Source organism: Panthera pardus, unplaced genomic scaffold (assembly GCF_024362965.1).
Source record: "Panthera pardus isolate Hobbes unplaced genomic scaffold, ASM2436296v1 HiC_scaffold_17, whole genome shotgun sequence".
Lineage (NCBI taxonomy): Eukaryota > Metazoa > Chordata > Mammalia > Carnivora > Felidae > Panthera > Panthera pardus.
Genome location: NW_026526732.1, coordinates 39,465,983 through 39,487,113, shown reverse-complemented (window position 1 = coordinate 39,487,113; position 21,131 = coordinate 39,465,983). Strand labels below are relative to the sequence as shown.

Sequence of the window (21,131 nt, the reverse complement as noted above, 5' to 3'; positions counted from 1 at the left end):
ATTCTATGAATTCAAATTCATGGATTCCTTCTTGTCTTCTCCATTCTGTAGTTCAGTTTTGTTGTTGTTACTGCATTTTTTTAGCTCTAAATTTTCAATCTGGTTCTTCTTTAGTTCTTCTATTTCTTTGCTGAGACTATTTTTTAAATTTATTTCAAATGTGTTCATAAATTGCTTGTTGAAGCATTTTTATGAAAACTACTTTAAAATATTTGTCAGATAATTGTAACATCTCTATCATCCAGCTCTGTGTTAACTGCAACTGATTGCCTTTTTTCATTCAGCTTGAGATCTTCCTTACTAGCATGTTGAACTTTTACATTGAAACATGGGCATTTTGGGTATTATATTATGAGACTCTAGACCTTTCTTAAACCTCCTGTTTTAGATGGCGGCTTCTTCTGAAACCACTTTGGCAGGTGAAGGAGAGATAACACTCATCACTTCCAAGTGGGATAGAAGTCCAGTTCCCCACTCATCTTCCTTTGAAACCACAGAAGGGGAAGGGCTTCTCATTAAGGCTGGGAGGCAGTGGAAGTTCCTGCCCCCCACTTGGCCTTCAATAATATCTCCAAGGTTGGGGGGGGTGGGTAGCAATGTCTTGTTACTGCTCTCAGGTGCCTTTGTCTGACACCATGGGGATAGAGGATTGCCCTCATTACTTCTCAGCATTGGTAAAAATTCTGATTCTCCACTAGATCTCCCTGACACCACCTGAGATGTGCCTCCATACTACAGAGTGAGGTTGGAAGCTAGATTCCCCCCATGGTCTCTAACTGACACTAAGGAGAGGGTCTTCCTCCTTTCTGAAAAAAATGCAAGTCCAACTTTTCTGCCTGACTTCTCAGACACTGCAGCATGGTGATGGGGGGTGTCTTGACACCCCCCCACTCTTTGTTCCTGTGGTTGGGGAATGGAACTACAGTTTTTTTCTGTGATGTTGGCCAAAGAAAAGCTATTATCATCTTAACATTATGTCTTACTAGGCTGTCTTTTTCCTGGTCATTTGGCTAGAGAAAGTAGGCTTTTACTGGGGCTTTTTGATCTGTGCCTGTTGGCATTTCTGAGTTGTGAGCTTCTTCAGCTCCAGATCTGGTATATATGAGACGAAAGAAAAATAGGGAACTCATTCCCATGTTTTTCCTTGGGTCTCAACGTTTCTAGGAGTCCACATTCTTTCCACTTTTCAGTATCTTCCTATGTGTGTTATATATAAAATGTCTTATTTTTTTCAGTTGCACTTTTAGTGAGACTAGGGTTAGAGACAACTATGTGTACTCCAACTTCCTGGAAAGAGAAATCCAAAAGATAGTATTTTAAAAACTAAGGTTGTTACATTTTCAATTACTACAATTGAATCTTTTTTTAAGTACTTACCAAAAGGCTTTGGTTTCCTCTTATCTATTAGCTTCTAAGTGAATTTCTGGGACATGCAATCATAATTTGGTTTGTAGATACAAAAAAGAATTTTAATCTGATTAGTTATAGAGAGAAAATATCATTTCCTTTCAACCAATAATGATATCAAGATGATATGAATTCCCTGTCAGGTGAATTAGAAGTGAACAAATCATATTAGATGTATCAAGGTGAAAAGATGAATAAAAAAGATGAATAAAATAAAAAGATCAATAAAAATAAGATTTAGGCTTAGCTCTGCTTTGAATGCCAAAGACTAAAACAACTGGAATATTTTGTTTTGTTTTGTTTTGTTTTACATAAGTGGATAATTGTATGTTTGCCTAGTGTAATACCACTGGTATCTTTCATTGTTATTCTAGTTATATTTAAGTAAAGAACAAAATAAAATTATTTTATTTTATTTTATTTTTTAATTTTAATGTTTATTTTATCTTTAAGAGAGAGACAGACAGACAGACAGACAGAGTGGGAACAGGGGAGGGGCAGAGAGAGGAGACACAGAATCCAAAGCAGGCTCCAGGCTCTGAGCTGTCAGCACACAGCCCGATGTGGGGCTCAAACTCATGAACTGCAAGATCAGGACCTGAGCCAAAGGCGGATGCTTAACTGACTGAGCCACCCAGGTCACCCAAATAATTTTTTTAATTCCATGTACTCTGATCTACTTTGACAACATGGGTCATTGTTCTCTGATTTGGGCACCATTATTCCCTTCCCATTGCCCAAACTCCTCTGAATGGAGCTGTTTGCTCCTCCCTGAACATAATTTACATCTTCCCAGAGTTTTCCTCGATCCTGCTGGGAAGACTATCTAAAACAGTGGCTCTAACTTGGGGCAATTTTATCCTTTAAGGGACATATGGCAATGTCTGCAGACATTTTTGATTTTCTCAGTTGTCAAGTGGATTGATTGTAGGATGTTTCTGGAGAAGCATCCTATAATTCACAACAGATCTTACATAAAAGTATTTCCCAGCCCAAATGCCAATGGTGCCAAGGTTGAGAAACTCTGGCTGAGTTTGTCTTTGTAACCCACATAGCAATTATAGGTATTGCACATTATAGGAAGCATTTGGAGTTACAAATGATTTGAAGTCCCTTTCTGTAGGTAAATTTTTTAAATTGCTATGGAGTAAGAATTAAATTATAAATTTATATGGTATAGGAAAATTGGAAGATAACAGAGGTTTATGAATCTTGATTAATTTGGGGGGAACTAATTTCCATTTGTATTTAGAGGTGACCAATTTAAAAGCTAAAGTTCTCTTAATCAGCAAGCTTTTGTAATGAAATGCAGCAGGATTTACTTTTATATCAAAGGAGCTCCCCTGATAGTTAAAGAATGCAACTGAATACAATTAAAAGATCACTGGTAAGCAGAATACAGGGCCTTGGCTGCATTCTGGGAGAGTAGTACAGTTAATAATCTAGAATCTAGTGACACTTTAATGAGAAGCTTAAATTTATTGGCCCTGGATCTCAGAATTTATCAATGCTCTTTACCTAGATTTTCATTTAGAAGTAATAAGTGATGGGTGAAGATCAAAAGAAAAGTTTGTGACTAGGAAAAAGTTGCTTTATAGATAATTCAAGTAGTAAGTATTTAAAACTGAAGAGATAAACTATTGATAAATAGATAGAATTTAGTCAAGGATGATAAGGACTCCCTGTGGAAGAAGGGAAGGAGCTATATAAGCAGTACCCAAGGGATTTAACCAAACCCATAGCCTTTTCAACTCATCACAGTCAAATCCAAGTACTAGTGACAGAGTACCCATGGGACTGGCTCACTCAATGATAAGAGCATTTTCATGGATCCTGTTGGATGAAAGATTAAGAAATGTTAGTATAGTCTATTTTTTTTCAGTATCCGTGAAAATGTTCAAATTGTGTGATTTTGTTTGGTCCAATCAAAATCTATGCTAAAGCTGTTCTTAATACCACCTGATGATTCTATTATATAAGGAAACAGTTCTTACTACCACTATTTTATTGCCCATTGCAACATACCATTTAAAGAGAAAAATGATGATTTGATGATTTTCCTTTTTTTTTTTTAAGTTTAGTTATCTATTTTGAGAGAGAGAGAGAAAGAGAGAGAGAGAGAGAGAGAGAGTCACAACTAGGCTCCACACTGTCAGCACAGAGTGTGACTGGGGGCTCAATCTCACAAAACATGAGATGATGACCCGAGCTGAAGTCAAGAGTCAGATGCTCAACCGACTGAGCCACCCAGGCACCCCAATGATTTTTCTAAGATATGCTTGAAAAGAAAAGAAAAGAAAAGAAAAGAAAAGAAAAGAAAAGAAAAGAAAAGAAAAGAAAAGAAAAGAAAAAACTACTGCTAATATATTATTGGTATTCTTCTGTAGCTCTCCATGATGTGTACTGGTTCAGATACTAAATCTGGGAGTGGGAGGAGAGGAGGTATACATCCCCTCTCACCCAGCATTTGAAAACAAAAGCCCTTGAAGAATATGTTGCAGGGATCTTCTTCCTCACCCATTCCTCCTCCAAGCGGGTCACTACTTCTATGCCAGGATAACCACTGTCTTATTCTTTTTTTTTTTTTCAACGTTTTTTTTTTATTTATTTATTTTTGGGACAGAGAGAGACAGACAGAGCATGAACGGGGGAGGGGCTGAGAGAGGGAGACACAGAATCTGAAACAGGCTCCAGGCTCTGAGCCATCAGCCCAGAGCCCGACGCGGGGCTCGAACTCACGGACCGCGAGATCGTGACCTGGCTGAAATCGGACGCTTAACCGACTGCGCCACCCAGGCGCCCCACCACTGTCTTATTCTATGCCAGTTCGTTTTGGAATAGAGCTAGAGTCTGCCAGAATATGCCTTTCTACCTCAAATCCAAATTAGAGATTTTCTAAAGTCTCTCTTTTAACCGGACCCCTCTTTCTCTCCAGATAATACTGTGCTCATTAAATACCTGTCAGCGTACCCTCTGACTTAAAGTGTTCCACTCACATCTTCCAGAAAGATAACTGTCAGCTAATGAAAAAACAATTTCATTTGGCTCCTCCCATCAGCTCCTTTTTGCCCTGTGACTTAGCTTCCTAATGGGAGACCACAGCCTTTCCTCATGTTCCCTTCCCCATGCCAAATATTATCATATACTGTCAGTTCTCAGCCAGATCAATGCTTTTCTGAAATATCATTGAGCATAATCTTCATCACTGTTCCATCCTTTCTGGAATCCCCCAAACAGAATTATGGGGAGGGGGGAATTCCACTGTTAGGAGATTATATTAGTTTTGCATACTTTTACCAGCATTCATAATTTCACTAAATAAATATGCTACTGATACAAAGGAATACAAAACCACTCAATCTGAGGGAATAGATATCAAAGAACTTTGAGGTGTTCCTTAACAATTTCAGTGAGCAAAGACTTCTCTGACCGTAGGGGCCTTTTGGCAGTATGTTTCGGAAAGGATGATGTGATTTGTGCTATCCTGGATTCAGTGCATCATGACGTATCTTACCTACAGGCACCCACTCCATCGCTTTGTGTAACATGTCAACCTGCTTGTGCTTGGTGTGCCCTGGTTCCTGTTACAGGTCTAAATAAGAGTTTTTCTTCCATGCAACATGCCACTGAATCTTAATATTTTTTCCCTCAAAACATTTTTCTGTTAGTCGGTGAGAGTCCAATTTTAGAATCTAAGGCTCTTGGCTAATGAAAGTAAATTAGAAGTTGATTGGCACAAATGCAAATGTTATTCCTTTAATAAATGACCATAATTTTTTTCCCTGTACCTAAAATAACTTGTTTTAGATTGCCTGGCAATGAACAAATCTTGCACATAAATGCAGTTCAGAGAAAAAGAGAGCAATGCATTTATTTATAAGGAAAATAGACATCACTTGAATCAAGAGTCCACACTGGAGTCAAGGTTCAGTATGAGAAACCATCATTTTTGAACACTGTCTCTAATTATACACTGCCTGCCATTAAGCCACTACCCAGTGAGGTCCAGTACCATTGTCTTTGCTTCCTGTCTAAAGCATCTTTGTTTTGTTTCAGCTGGCAGGGTTCATCTACGCCTGTTATGTTGTGAAATGTATAACTGAAGAAGAGGACAGCTGTAAGTATTAAAGCTCTATTCTGTTTCTTTCAAGTTCAAAGCATCTCCTTCACTGCCTCCTACCTACCCTTCTTACTTCTCAGACAGTATCCCCCAACACAACATTGGAACAAGGAATAAACCTTTTGTATTCATTGGGATAAAGTGTTTTTGTAAAAATATCCAACATATTGAAAAAATGGAGAAGCACCCATTTTGAAAACATTTCAAAAACATTCTTTAATTTTACTAAATGCATTTTTAAAGATTTATTTCTCTTATAACAATTCTAGTAGAGAATAAAGAGGGGAAATTGAGGACAGGAATGATTTTTAAGTGTGGTTAATTTGACTGTTTTCTTTTTAGAAACCCTTATTAGGTATTAATGCCTAATCAGTTTCACCCAGGACTAAAAATCCCAATAATCAACAGTTTGGAATAGTTCCTAAACTTTTCAAGAACTGACTTCAGACTAATTTAAGAAATGTGTCTTCAGGAAACCAAATGCTCATATTTCCTTTTTGTTCCTACAATTTGATCCAAATGGCTATAACTCTCTGTCAGAGTTCCAGCATTGAGTCCTATTGGTAGCTCTAGAGTTTAGACCTGGTACCATCTTACAAGCCTCTAAGTGGCTTCACTGTGTTTTGCTCTTCTAAACATGGCAGATGGAAGGTTTCACTCCTTCCTTGCCCCTTAAGGATCTGAAATAGGAAGATTGGAAAAACATTCTACTCTCTTGGTACTATCATGAGTACTTGCCTCTGCAGCTATATTTACTCTGAGGAAAAAATTAAAGTTGGGGATATTTTTTTTTTCGTTTCCAAAAATATTCATAATGGTTGGGATTTCAAGATGGAAAAGATGAGATCCACTGCTCTGTTACAGGATAATTTGAGGAAAATTCCAAAGAGAGATATGTGTTTCTTCTTCACTTTCCAATCAACCTTTTTCCTAATCTTGCCCCCCACCAAAGTCTTTCCTTCAAACTGATACGAATGTGATTTTTCTAAAGTATATTTCTGATTACATCATGCTTTTTTCATAAACTACCTGCCAATTGACTTGCCATCACGCTATACAAAATAAAGTCCAAACTCCTTACTCTGTTATGACCATTTTTCTACCGACTCGTTCACGCTCACTTTTCTAATCTTCTCTGGAAATGCAGATACAATTCAGTCGTATTAGTGTGGCTGCTCTGTCCCCAGTATGGCAGGCTGTATATGCCATGGTGCTTTTTCATCTTTTGCCTGGGATCACCTTACTCTCACATCAGCTACTGAACAAATATCTATTCATCTTTCAATCTATTCATCACCCATGCTCAAGGGTGTCTTTCTCTGTGAAACCTTTCCTGGTCCCTTTCCTATTTCCCCACAAGATACACTCTATGGAATTTTATTATACTTACATGTTTAGATGTTGGTTTTTCATGACTAGATGGTGACTTACTATAGGTAAAAGTTGTGTATTACTAATCTTAAAATCTCCAAAGCATGATATAGCACTTGATTTACTGAGGAGTGTTATACAAATGCTCTTTTAGTGAAAGGACCATTATTCCTTTTAACACAATGAATAACAAACTATGTGCTACATATTCCTGATTTTACCATGTATTATTACTGTGACTGAAAAAGTGTCTCCTCTAAATTAATGACCTGACACTGCTTCCTCCTTTCTAGTAAGTCACTATCTAGTCGTGAAAAACCAACATCTAAACATGTAAGTATAATAAAATTCCATAGAGTGTATCTTGTGGGGAAATAGGAAAGGGACCAGGAAAGGTTTCACAGAGAAAGACACCCTTGAGCATGGGTGATGAATAGATTGAAAGATGAATAGATATTTGTTCAGTAGCTGATGTGAGAGTAAGGTGATCCCAGGCAAAAGATGAAAAAGCACCATGGCATATACAGCCTGCCATACTGGGGACAGAGCAGCCACACTAATACGACTGAATTGTATCTGCATTTCCAGAGAAGATTAGAAAAGTGAGCGTGAACGAGTCGGTAGAAAAATGGTCATAACAGAGTAAGGAGTTTGGACTTTATTTTGTATAGCGTGATGGCAAGTCAATTGGCAGGTAGTTTATGAAAAAAGCATGATGTAATCAGAAATATACTTTAGAAAAATCATATTCATCTCAGTGTGAAGGAAAGACTTTGGTCGGGGGCAAGATTAGGAAAAAGGAGACTAGTTAGGACATCATGAAAATGAGATAGGAGATGATTAAGGTCTGGACATCTCTGTATTGGAGATGGAGAGGATAGATGTTAAAAAGAGACATGGAAAAAGGAAGTGATAAATGGGTGGTGGATGGGTACTGTGTAAGAGAAGGCCTGATAGATATCTGGGTTTCTGGTGCAAGTGAATGGTTAAATGGAAATGTCATTTGAGGAAAGTAGAATAGGAATGTAATAATTGGTTCCATTTAGACAGATTGAAATTGAGGTGCCTAATTAATGTACAAGAAAAAATACCTTGTAAGCACTTGTCTTATGCACAAAAGATATATTCAAAGATTAGGAAGGGTGATAGATGTATGGATTTTAAAATACATGGACTTCACAACCTATGTGGAGTTGAAAATGTGTGTTCATTCAAATATTATCATTCAGTGTCTTTGTGCCAAAATTTTGGTGAAGGGAAAGTCCAAATTTCATATGGGAATTGAGCTTTCCTTACACTATATATAATGTTTGACTTCATTTCACAATGATGTCAATGCATTTTTATCTGCAGAAAATACTGTCACACCAAATCTCCTAGACAGATAATCAGTATCCATCTAGAAGAGTGCTTCCCAAAGGAGATCCCAGAAATGCTAGTTCCATAAAATATATTACTCAGAAAAGATTCCAAAGCCAAGTAAGTTTGACACTAAAAATTTAGGATGCACATTTACATATTAACAACTCTGAGGATTTTCCAGTAGAGTGTGTTTGATTTTTCCTCTTCCATAGTTTTGTTTGAACCATACTATGTTGGGTGAGGCCAGATGCAAATCAAAGAGAAAAACTAGGGGGTGCCTGGGTGGCTCGGTTGATTGAGTGTCCGACTTCGGCTCAGGTCATGATCTTGCATTCGTGAGTTTGAGCCCTGCATCGGGCTCTGTGCTGACAGTTCAGAACCTAGTGCCTGCTTTGGATTGGTGTCTCCCTCTCTCTCTCTCTGCCCCTCTCCTGCTTATGGTCTGTTCCTCTCTGTCTCTCAAAAAATAAAATGTTTAAAAAAATAATAAAATAATAATAATAGAAAAACTAGAGGGGTGCCTGGATGGCTCAGTTGTTTGAGCATCTGACTCTTGATGTCAGCTCAGGCCATGATCTCACACAGTTCATGACATCAAGCTCTGTATTGGGCTCTGCACTGACAAAATGGAGTCTACTTGGGATTTTCTCTCCCTCTCTCTCTGCAACCCCCCCCCCCACTCTATCTCTCTCTGTCTCTCAAAAATAAATGAACTTTTTTAAAAATTCTAAAAAGAGAGAGAGAAAAACTAGGAAGATTTCTGTAGTTCTACTATGCTCTATTTCCCCAGGGAGAACACAGCACACCATAAAAGGCCACTAGGAGGGGTCACAGGCCAGCAAGAGAGAGCAGAATTGTTGGCCGTGTGGTTTCATTGGACAGGAATGGGCAAAGTAGGGTAAATGGGTTTAGGATTAGCTGGCTAAGTTTGAACCCATATTCACTGTGACTATTAGACAATATGGCCTGGGAGTACCTAAAGTCTCCAGATGTTTTAGGTGAGCTAGGGTTTACTTGGGAACAGCCAGTAGTCATTTTGTAAAGAGATGTTAAAGCATTAATTTACACAAATTAAAAGTATAGTTAATATCCCAAACATTTGAACACAAAATGCCTTTTCATAAGAAATCTTAATATCCCAGAGAATTAGAATTCTGAAGGACTCAGTTTAAGGAATTCCAACCTATATCAAGCTTTGGCCAAATTATGTAAATCCCAGAAGATATGAAGTCACAAATATCTCTGGGAAGGTCAGGTTTCTCTTTCAAGCATCTAATAATCTATTTTCAAAAGAAAGCTCCCCCAAATAGTGCTTATATCATTATGCATATTTTGACCATGACACCTTATCTGCCTTTCTTAACACAAATCACAAGCAGGCTTCTCATAAATAAGTTTTCCAATTTTAGTCTTTTTGCTCGGTGGGTTAGATATGAACAACTTGTTTATTTGTATGTCCACATAGACGGCTGCTTACCTTAGACAATCATGGCACTACTAAAAATCCTGGAGAAGATGCTCATTTGGGCCAGTTCTGTGTCCAGTTAGGTTTATTTATTATGATCATTTAGACATGGGGGTAAATGATGAGTGTTGAGTACAATGCTTTGGATTGATATTTCCCTTGTATTATCCTTGCCTTCATCATCTGTCTGAATATTCACCTACAGACCCTGCCTAGAACACATGAATTCCAATGCTCACAAGTAAAAAAGATCTGAAATTTCTGTCTAATTTCTGTCTAATTTCTCAGAAGGTAAGGCCTGAATTATGGGAGAAGTTTAATGTATAGGTAAACAGGGAAGGGATCTCGGAAAGTGTCTGTTCTTACCTGCTATAGGTCTGCAGTGAAGCATTCTGATAGCAATTTAGTAGCAGGAGGGTATGCTAGCCACGTGCTTGCGAAAATAGGTAAGTTTTCATTCCTAAGAGACTCGGGAAGAACAGAGAAGAGTTTTAGTTCTGTAACTGTGCTGAAAATGGACAGTAGAGATAAGGGCCCAATTTTGGCAACTGGAAAATGAAGGTATTCTTGATTTCAATACGAAGCTGGCCAGCTATATGCTCAGTTTTACTATCTCAAGCCCTAACAGCAAGTGTAGCCAGGGAGCTTCAACAGCAGAAGCCTGCAGGGAAACTATGGAAAGGGTTCAGTCTCTGTAAGCAAACTCTCCCACTTCACTACATAAAATAGCAATAAGTCATCACTGAACTAGAGGCAGTTAGACTGTAGGCACACCAAATGCCTGAGATTTTTTCCCCTTATTTCTCCTTTTAAACAGTATCTCAGGGGCGCCTGGGTGGCTCAGTCGGTTAAGCAGCCGACTTCGGCTCAGGTCATGATCTTGCGGTCCGTGAGTTTGAGCCCCGCGTCGGGCTCTGTGCTGACAGCTCAGAGCCTGGAGCCTGTTTCAGATTCTGTGTCTCCCTCTCTCTCTCTGACCCTCCCCCATTCATGCTCTGTCTCTCTCTGTCTCAAAAATAAATAAATGTTAAGAAAAAAAATTAAAAAAAAAAAACAGTATCTCATTTACTTTTGTGAAGCCCAGCTTGATAGATAGATAGATAGATAGATAGATGATAGATAGATAGATAGATAGATAAAGATAAATAGTTGGATATACTTTAATGCAAAGATTTTTTTTTTCCAATGAAAAAGCCTGGACCTTGAAGTTTACGTCTCTGACCCTTTAGTTACCTAAGCCAGAGGCGCAGGCTGACAGGCTAGCTGGCTGTGCAAACTCGCAGGACACCACTGCCATCTGCTGTGCTGACTAGGAGGTGACAGCAGCCCTGGGAGCAGAGTCGCTTCCTCGGAGCAGCAGGAAGATGGGGACACTCCCGCCCCCATGTCGTGGTCACCTAGGGCCACAATCACAAAATACCACATCCTGCATGGCTTAAACAACAGACATATACTTTCTCATGGTCCCAGAGGCTAAAAGTCCAAGATCAAAGTACTGGCAGGTTTGGTTTCAACCGAAACCTCTCCCTTTGCTTGCAGACAGCTGACTTCTCACTTTGCCCTCTGTGTACAGTCTTGCCCCTGGCGTCTCTTCCTTCTCTTAAAAGGACACCAGTCCTGTTGGATTAGGGCCCCATCCTTATGACTTCATTTAAAATTAATTGCCTCTTTAAAGGCCCTTCTCCAAATACAATCATATTAGAGGTTAGGCCTTTACCATATAAATTTGGGGGGAATTTCTTTTGGTAAAGTTCTATATCCAAATCCACACATGCCCCTCTTCTACCTGCCATGCGCGCACACGCCATGTGGCTCCTGGACGTTTGACAACTTCTATGGGGCATAGATTGGGGCGAGCAGTGGCTCACTGGTCCGTCTCTCCAGGCTGTAATACTTCCCAGTGTCCTGGCTCCATGCTCTCTTAGGAGTTCCCGGGCAGTGCCTCCTGCTGTGGTGGGGGGTGATCTGGCTTCAGATGAGTAGCTCCTCCCCAGGAAAAAAGCTGGAGGCCTGCTCCAGCGGGTGTGCCTTGACATGTGAACCCTATTCAAGGGAGGCAACCATTGCAATGCACTTTTATGTATTTGTTCATGAAAAGGCAGTGCTATTTCTTCGGAGGAAAGGCTTGCTCCAGGAAAGCAGGCGACCCTTGCTGAGCCGTCTTTGTGGCAAGGCTCTTTCCTGTGTCATCTGTTGCCAGCCATGCTGAGTTTTCCTTATGACCTCCGCTCCCTTCTATTCTCCTCTACTTGTTCTCTTTTACAAAGTTCTGTGAAAGAGATGAAACATTCCGAGATTCTCGGCCTGGCATGCCTTTTATTATATATGTAGCTCTTCTCTCACTTAATGCTGAGATCTTCTGCACCACAGATGGATGTCCACTTACAGTGATAGAACGAAAAACTTCTCTCTCTGCCTCATTAGCGCTGTTCGAGGTGACAATTGAAAGGAAGACACGCAGCCATGGAAAATATCACCAACCCAGAACAGATAATAATCACATGATTTCTCAATTTGTATTATGTTTTCTTATAAACTTTGTAGTTAATAGTTAAACTAAAACTAAACACTGGTCCTCTAGAAGATGGATCCATGTTTCTAAGTAATCATATCTTTTCTAAAGGGGATTTGTATTTTTGTAAGTATTATTAAATATTCACATCACCTCTGGAACAATACAGAATATCATCCAAAAATAATACCCTAAAGGGACTTATTTTGAAAAAAAATTGAAAAATGAATTCTAGATGTTTAAACGTATAGACACACACAAGCACAACCCCACCAACCAAGCAGAAATGCATAAAAACCTGTCCTGAATTCTCTAAATTCAAGTGGCCTTGGGATAAAAGTCACAATCGATTTATAGAAACGTTCATTTGAAAAGCAAACCACAGGAAATTATTCACTTCTCTGAGGCTAATAATTTTCTGTTATTTTTGTTTGATTTTTCTTCTAAAGGCTGCTGGCCTACACTTCTGTGTATTGAACTCTATTCTATATGTTTTGATCATTTTTCCAGTTTGTCAGGATCATTGAGTTTGAATTCTTTGAACACAATCACACACACTCCCACTTTTGGGGGAGGTACAGGTGGCAGCAGGAAGAAACACTTCCCCTTTAAAAAATATTTGTTTCTCCCTGTTTATAAAGAAATGTAAGTTTACTGCAGAATGTATAGAAAATACAAACAACAAAAAAAGAAAATTAGAATGACCCCACGATTCTGAATTATGTTTCTCAGTTAACATTTCTGCATATCATACGGCTCCTAGTCTTTCTTTCTCCTTCCTCCCCTCCTTCCCTTCCTTCCTTCTTTCCTTCCTTCCTTCCTTCCTTCCTTCTTCCCTCCCTCCTTATTTTCTATCTATCTATCTATCTATCTATCCATCTATCCATCTGCCCATCTATGTATCCACCATTCTTTCTATCTGGTTGTTAGGGTCATACTACACATTAGTTGGTAATCTAAGCTTTCTTTCTTGTTATTATAAATCACTCTTCAAACATAACCTAAGGGGTAGGCAATTAGCAGTTCAAAATAGGTGCCAAGTTCTCAGGCATCACGTTGACAGAGTTATGAGAATGCTGTATCTGTTTTACTTTTAGAGTATCACACAAAAGCAATCAAATGAAATAATAAAATACTGTTAACATGGTATTGCTTTATCATCTCCTTATAACATTTGTTTTGTGATTTTTCAAGGTGACTTAGTGAAATAATCTTGTCCACATCTACTAGCCTTACATAAAACCCAAACTTGCCATTCATTTCCCCTTGTCTGAACAGAATTACATATTAAAGCCCAGAGCCCCAGATTTTGAATGCTACTAATCTCTAGTTATGCTTTACAGAATCATAGTGAGACCAGGGTAAGAGATGTCTGTCACCTTGCTTCTTCCTCAACTCACCCAAAACACAGGAGCTCTACCTTTATTTAATTTTACAACTTCTGATTCTGCTTAAGATTTCTTTTGGATTAGGGATACTGCAGGCTTGAAAATGATGGAAAACTACTGTCTATGGCTCTATTTCAACAGCTTAATTTTGTAGACCCATAAAGATTAAACGACTTGCCCAAGGTCACTGAGCTTATTCTTGAACTTCTGACACCAATACAGCACATATTGACTCTTTCAGGATAAGAGAGTATTAGCCATTGCCCTCAGGGACCACACCTGTCTTGACCACTGCTGTATGCTCAGCATCTAGCAATCCCCAACCTGGAGCAGGACTCAGTAATTATCTGGGAAATAAATGAATGAATCAATCAGCTCTCCACAAACATTTCTTAGACCATTTGGAAACTAGTAAGGGTATGTTGTATCTTCTTAGACTCCAGTTTATTGTAAGTAAATGGGTAATCAGTTATAATAAAGCACTTTTGTCATTTTCTAAGCAAATGGCAGAAAAGAGTGGGGCAGAGACATGCTGCCATATATAAAAATAAAAGATTGAATAAATGATCAGCACCTGAAACGAATGCCTGCATAGACATATGCCTCCTTTCAATCACATGCAAGTTTCTATCAGAGGCAACAGCATTCCCTAACAGTGAAATACAGTTTTTACATTGTCTTGCTCATTAGTTAGTAGTGGTCTCTTTTTCAGACTACTATTAAATTACTCCCTCTCGTGGTCATTGAAGGGAAAATATATGAGCTTTATTTTTAAATTTTTTAATTATTTTTAAAATTGGATATTCAGGTGAAAGTTGAATCTGATTCCTCAACAGTCACTTCTTATTTTCTATTTTTTTCACAATGTCTCTCCCATTGTACTATACTGCTTTCCACTCATGCACACACATACATACACACACTCACATTCACACACTCTCATACACACCTACACACACTATAATCATCTTTAAATAAATTTCATGTTCCCAAGTCAAAAATATGGGGGGAAGGAAATTGATTGATCCCCTACCCTCTGTTAATTCAGAACAATCAGGACCTTGTTTCTAAAGAATAGTGTTAAGGTGACAATATTCAGTCCAGCAAAAAGGATGACATCTTACTGGGGTGTAGTAAAGGATGTATTTTATGCAGAAAATATTTCTGGCTGGGAGAACTGAAGCTTTCTCATACTCTTCAGGTTGTTTTAATCAGCCTCAATAGAAAAGAAAGACAGGGAGTGTGAGTGGAAGGGAAAGTGGTGACATTTACAGAAATGATTAAAAGAAAAATCTTCCATTTTGATTATTCTGCTTCATCTTCCAATTCTGCAGTACACAGGCCACCTGTAATGGGTATTCCATACTTCTTCCTCACCATCTCTCTGTACTCGCATTGATAATGACATGACAAAGAAGGCAGCTAAGTGGCAGGAAAAAAGCATGCTTTTAGCACCACGGTGTAGATAGACACGCTCACAAAATAAAGTTCCTGGGATCCCACAGTCCCATCTCGAAAGAACAAATGAGAACAAGACAAAGAGCCCACATAGGAAACTAAGCTCTAAGAGCCCTCCAAAGCTGAGGCGTGCTGGGAAAGTAGGCTCCACATTCAAAGTTCGTCTTTTCATAAATGATGCTGGCAGGTGCCCACTTCAGTATGTCCAGTTGTGTTTTAGTTTTGGAAGTGGCTTCTAATAGAGACAGAAGGCTGGGCTTAGCTATCTCCTTCTTAACAGCAGGAGGATAAAAAACTCCGCATCTCTGAGGATGACCACCAGGTATGCAGAACAAAAACATCTGAGCAGAGCAGCCTTATGCATAGCATAGCCTCTGAAAGAGCGCCTTGTCAATAAGGGAACAGAGGGCGAACCCTCAATCCTGCGTGACATTTAAATGAGGCTGCTCTAGCTGCAGAGACTCAGGGAGACCTCTGCTAGGATTGGTTGGCATTGTGTGACAGGGAGTGGAGGAGAAACAAACTTAAAGCTCACAGGAGGTGAGGTTTGTTTAAATAATAGAAAGTAATTAGATTGAAGACAAAAATCAGTGATGGCATTTTATAATTACAATTAATTTAAAGGTTAATTTCCTTTGGTGCTAAAATCTTATTTAAAACATTTACCAGGAAAGGAAATTAGGAAGTTGCTATCAAGAGGCATAGAGAGCTTCTGGGAATCCATGCCTATTATCACTTGAAAATTAGGTTAGGCCCAAAGTGGGAATTTCAATTCATTTTTGTGTATAATAGATGGTGGTCAGGCTGAGAGTCGGTGGAGTTGGCTGGGGCAGGCAGTGCAAGATTTGCATTTTTTGTTTATTTGTTTATGGGATTAATTGCAAATGTTTCCAACAAAGGAGCCTAGTTTATACATGAGCAATCCTGACACAAAAAGAAAATTGGATATGGATTGCTGCCTTTGTAACTAATGAAGTTGATGTTAAGGAATTCCCAAGAGCAGAAAAGCAAAGGGAAGCACATAGTAACATCCATACACTTTCCTCACTGAAGTGAATTGAATGAGGGGACAGTGTTTCTTTTGGGCCCAAGCCTGCCGATCCTAGTCCCCTCTTCCAGGTCCCACATTTTTTTCTATCCCCCTGTTTTCCAGTTGAGAATCGCCATGACTCAGGTTCCAAATGCTGTGTGTGTGTAAATAGGTAACTATAAAATACATATACTACATATACTCTAGAGTATATACATATACTACTCAACAGCTCATCTTCCTGGAAACTTGTCTAGCAAAATCAATGCATAATATGGTAGTAACAGTCGGAGAGAAATAACTCCATTGCACTAATTTTTCACATTCACTATGCCTGTGCAGACTTGCTCATTTTAAATATTTTATTGCTACCATTGATATGTAAACCAATCCCAGAAATATGGAAGTGTGCAGAATCCTAGAGCTATGAGCAATATTAACAATCACCTACTTTAATCCCCTCTTTTGACAGTTGAGGAAAGAAACACTTGAATGGACTCGCTCTAAAGTGAAATAGTCATTTAGAGGCAAAACTGGGAATAGAACTTAAATCTCCAGATTTAAATATACTTTCCACACCACTTCACTGCAATAATCAAGATAGATCCTTTCAACACGTATTTATGGAGTAACCACTCTATGATGGGTTCGTGTGTCCATCACTAGGGATGAGACAGGGAACCAAGCAGATACAGCCTTTGCCTTCATGGCGCATAGAGCCCAGGACGCAGTTCCCATGAAGAACAACAGTCACTTGTCATGAGAATTCAAGCAAGGGTGGGAGATGTGTGGTAGTGGAATGCCCCCCCCCCCAGGGGTGCATCATCCAGGTGAGAAGACTAGAAAATTATTCCTTGAGGAAATGACATTTCAGCAGAAATCGAAAGGATATATCAGAGGGATATGTAGAATTTAATAAAAATAGGTGTGCCTTGGTGAAACAGAACTACTTTTCCAGTCCATATCGACCAAATGTACACTGTAATGCACACAGGAATAATCTTAAGTGTTTTTAAGGAGCTCAATATACCAAATCTAGTTTCAGCTTTCGCAAATATCAATAAAAATGTTAGAATAACCACTGAACATTCTCTTTCCTGAAACTGCTACTATCATTCTAAACAGATGATTAATTTAGACTCAAGAGTTTGATGATTTTCCTTTCTGGAGGATGCAAAATGATGCAAAGATTATGTTAGCGAGGATTATAAGGCAAGGAATGCATGTGGGCTTTTTAAAATTTTCTTAAATATGCACAAAAACATAAATGTGCCCACACCCTAATTAAAAGCACTGCATTTAAATGGACTCTGCATTCTAAGTATATGCTGGATGTCACCTGAGAAGACATGCCCAATCATGTCTAACTAGCTCACCTATGGCTCATAATAACTGCTCTCTCCAATTTCAACTGAAAGGCATGTCATATCTCATTGAAAGCATGCTAACAGGGAAGAAAGAAACAAAGACAGGTAAATCTGATTCATCCAAATGGCATGGCACAAAGTGAGCCCAGGCACCTTGAAGGTGAAGTTTGCTTAGTGATCTCATCCCATTCTGTATGCTCCTCCACATCTATTGAAATTATTAAAGATGCCTGGATACATAATTGTCTGACTCTAGCTTTACAATTTCTTGACCTTCTCAGCACTTGCCACCCTCATTACCACTCACTTCATCTACCCCTTAATTTCCTTCATCAAAGAGGCTAATTTGGATCACCTTCACTGTGGAGAAAGGAAATTTCTCCAAAATCACAAATTTAAAGTTCTCTGCCTGACTATAAACTCCTGGGTTTTTTTCCCCCTACCTGTTCCCCTGCCTCCCTCCCAGAAAAACTTATCTTCATCCTCAGGAACTTCCCTCTATGGGAACATTTGTTTTTCTCATTCTTCGGATCTTTCTACTTCTCATCTCTGTGCAGGATTACTCGTGGCAGTGATGCCCCCACCGGCCCCCTATCTCCTACCTGGCCTGTATTTGCATCACACTTGGATTTTCAACAACCACACGTGATGAGGCTCAGGTTCACTTTCTCCACTTCTAATCCTGGGTCACTGCCCATGGCTGGAGAAGGTCCCTAACCATGGCTGGATGCTCTCTCCTGCTCAACGACACCCTCATTCCTTACCACTGACTTCCCTCGGGATCTGCTCCAAACCCAGGCGTGGGTTCTGAACCTAAGCCTAGTACTCAAACCATGAAAATTACAGTTATCAAACATGAAACCCGTCCATTTTTCTCCTAGAACCTGAAAAATTTTCTACACTGGCAAGCATCCTTTTGTCTCCTTGCAACCCTGCTCAAATCTGAGGCACACACAGTCAAAGCTTCTCCTCTCTAGAGTAATTCTTCCACCAACCATTGAGCTCATGCCCTCTGCCCAATCCTGGAGGAGAAGCTGTCAGTGTCTTCATTGTGGCACTCTCCATTGAACAGTCCCTTTTGCCTGCATATAGACTGAAGCCTCAGAGACCACAAACAAGACTGGTCCCAGCCTCTCTCTGTCCTTTTACAGAATATATGAGGTGACTTCCAAAAAATATTTGAAATATGAAAATGCAGTTCTATGTAGTTTTTTTAAGTAAAAAATATCTCACCCCCCCCCCTTTTTTTTTCTATACTAGGCCATACAGGCTTTTCCTGTTGTTTGTCAGACCACCAAAGGAATGCATGGCTGAAGGGTTTCCATAGACTGTCCTCAGCTGTCCTCAGCTTCTGCTGATGACTCAGTACCTGTGTCATCCCACACAATACTCTTGTAAATTCTAATACAGAGTGCTCCTCCTCTCCACAAAGAACCCAAATATGCATTTAAAGCATAATTCAAATTGTTCTCTTTGTATAAATCCCTTCCAAAAAGAGATGAGATCCCAAATCTATCCATGGTGTATCTTTAGTATACATATGCCAAGTGCTGTATTTGAGACTTGACTCTCTCAATAACCCTATGAAGTTGGAATCGCTTCATTATTTCCAAGTTAGGGGGGAAGAAAATAAGGCTCAGAGCAATTGTGACCTGCTTGTGGGCATGATGCTGGTAGGTCTTCTGAGTCCAGAGCCCTCCATCTTTACACTACTTTCCTACTTCCCTGTGATGTACAATATTAGAAGACTGTCTGATAGCAAGATCCTGGCGTCAGCAGAAAACCAGCATGTGTTCCTTCAAATCCCCCCTATGGTTCTGCCTTCACTGCAGATGTAGGCAAGAGCTAAAAGACAGAATAGTTTGTCAAGTGGGACTCATATTTTATTTTTTTATTAAGTGTTTCAAACCAAAAGCTTCAAGTGGTTACTCAAACTATTTCTAACTAAAGAAATATTTCTTCTGCCATGACCACATTGTGGTGTTTGCTTTTCATGTTCATTCTTTAGCATATGTAAATGTGTCACCAAGTATAAAATATGGAGGATCTGGTTCTAATGCAACTAAAAGAGAAACGTGAAAATAGGACCATAAGAAAATACATTTGCTGGACAAGGTTAGGAAATGCCACATCTGCAGTGATTTAGCTAATAAGTCTCATTGCATTCAGTGTGTGTTTTGTCTGTCGGAAGCTCTCTGGCCTGTAACGGTTACTTCAGTGACCTTTAAGGCAACAACAAGGTGAGGTAACCCTACAAAGGGTTGTGTTTCCCTCATCAGGAAATAAAAACAGTAGCTCAGAGTCCACTCAGGGATTTTATCCCAGACCAAACACCTTAAGCTCACACAGTAAGCTGAATTGCTGCCCCCAAGGAAGTCTGTGTGGGTGGGAGGTGGTTCTTTTGAATTTGGCCTATGACTGGTTATGCTCTAAATTTCCTTTGTGCAACTGGAGACAAGTACCCTTTAAATTCTCACCTGCAGAGAAAATGGATATACACTCTATTTTCATAGCCCACACAAATTCTTTAATGTCTTTCAATGGGTTCTTCTAAATATTCAGGCTGAGCTTTCTATGATCTGCCTTTTAAAATTTCTCCTCATGGTCTTTTCCGGCTCTGTCTCCAAAAGGGAGTATGTTGACTAGGGGCTTTGTCATTAATGACCGAGGTACAATTTTATATTACAATACCTCACTGCCAACATGTATTTTAAAAAGGCAATTTTAGGTTTACTGAACTCAGTGTTGCTGATTAAGAGGTTTAAATAAATAGGAAGTTCACACTAGGGAATATATTTTAGCAAAGAATATTTATTCAAAAAGCATTTCTCACTTACTTGGTAATTTCTAAATTCCACTATTATTAATGTTATTCAATCATAGTTATTAAACTGATATGGCTCTTTACTAATTTAAAATAATGGGCCTCCCCATGTCTCCATAGGTCAGTAGAATAAATATACCCATTGTTCAGATAGGAAAAAATAAGGCAAAGAGAAAATGTAACAATTGCAAAGAAAATGATAACTTTCCTGAGCTATCTTCAGAAGACCAAAAGCAAATCCCTCCGATGAGGCAATGATTAAGCAAGCACAATTTTTATTTTATTTTGTCACCTTCTGCCCCACTGTCTACCTTTGTTATTCTCAGAAAGAGAATAATGTTTTCCTACCAGTAATCAACATTTGCAACCTTTGATAGCCTTCATCGATGAATGACTCTCTCACCAGTCACTTTGATGCTAAGGCATGTCTTAGCCTCTTTGCCTCTACTCCTCTAGGCGAAAGGGACTACAGTGGTGGCTTCTTCCCATTGGTATTCAAAAAAGTTTCTTTTATCTCATAGGACCAAGTATTACAGATCTTCTATAAAAGGTCTTCTCTTTATTATCATTGAAGGCCTTAAGGAAGAAAGAGTAAAAACAGTTGAATTTCACTTAAGAATTTTACCAACATCTTCCATGCTCCAATGATTGTTTTATTTTTCCTTACAGCCTAGCAGGTCTATAGAGATCATCCCATAAGGACAGTCTTCCATGCACCAAGACACTGTTCTGGGTTCTGGGTTACTGTAGTGAACAGTAGCAAACAGTAAATTTCATGCATCTTACATTAGAGCAAGGGACTCAACAAAGAAACAAGTAGATTACAA

The 21,131-nt window shown here is 39.1% G+C and overlaps 1 protein-coding gene across 6 annotated transcripts in view; it reads left to right on the top strand.

The window, feature by feature from the left end:
• NKAIN2 (sodium/potassium transporting ATPase interacting 2) overlaps window positions 1-21,131 on the top strand; it is a 987,194-nt gene that overhangs the window by 954,151 nt on the left and 11,912 nt on the right. For all 6 annotated transcript variants that reach the window (XR_002072090.2, XR_002072088.2, XR_002072089.2 and 3 more), the window contains one exon: window positions 5,464-5,524. Coding sequence is in view for 2 of the 6 variants with exons in the window: in XM_019418246.2 (XP_019273791.1) it covers window positions 5,464-5,524 (61 nt within the window). In the remaining 4 variants the exon portion in view is untranslated. The remainder of the gene's footprint in view (window positions 1-5,463; window positions 5,525-21,131) is intronic.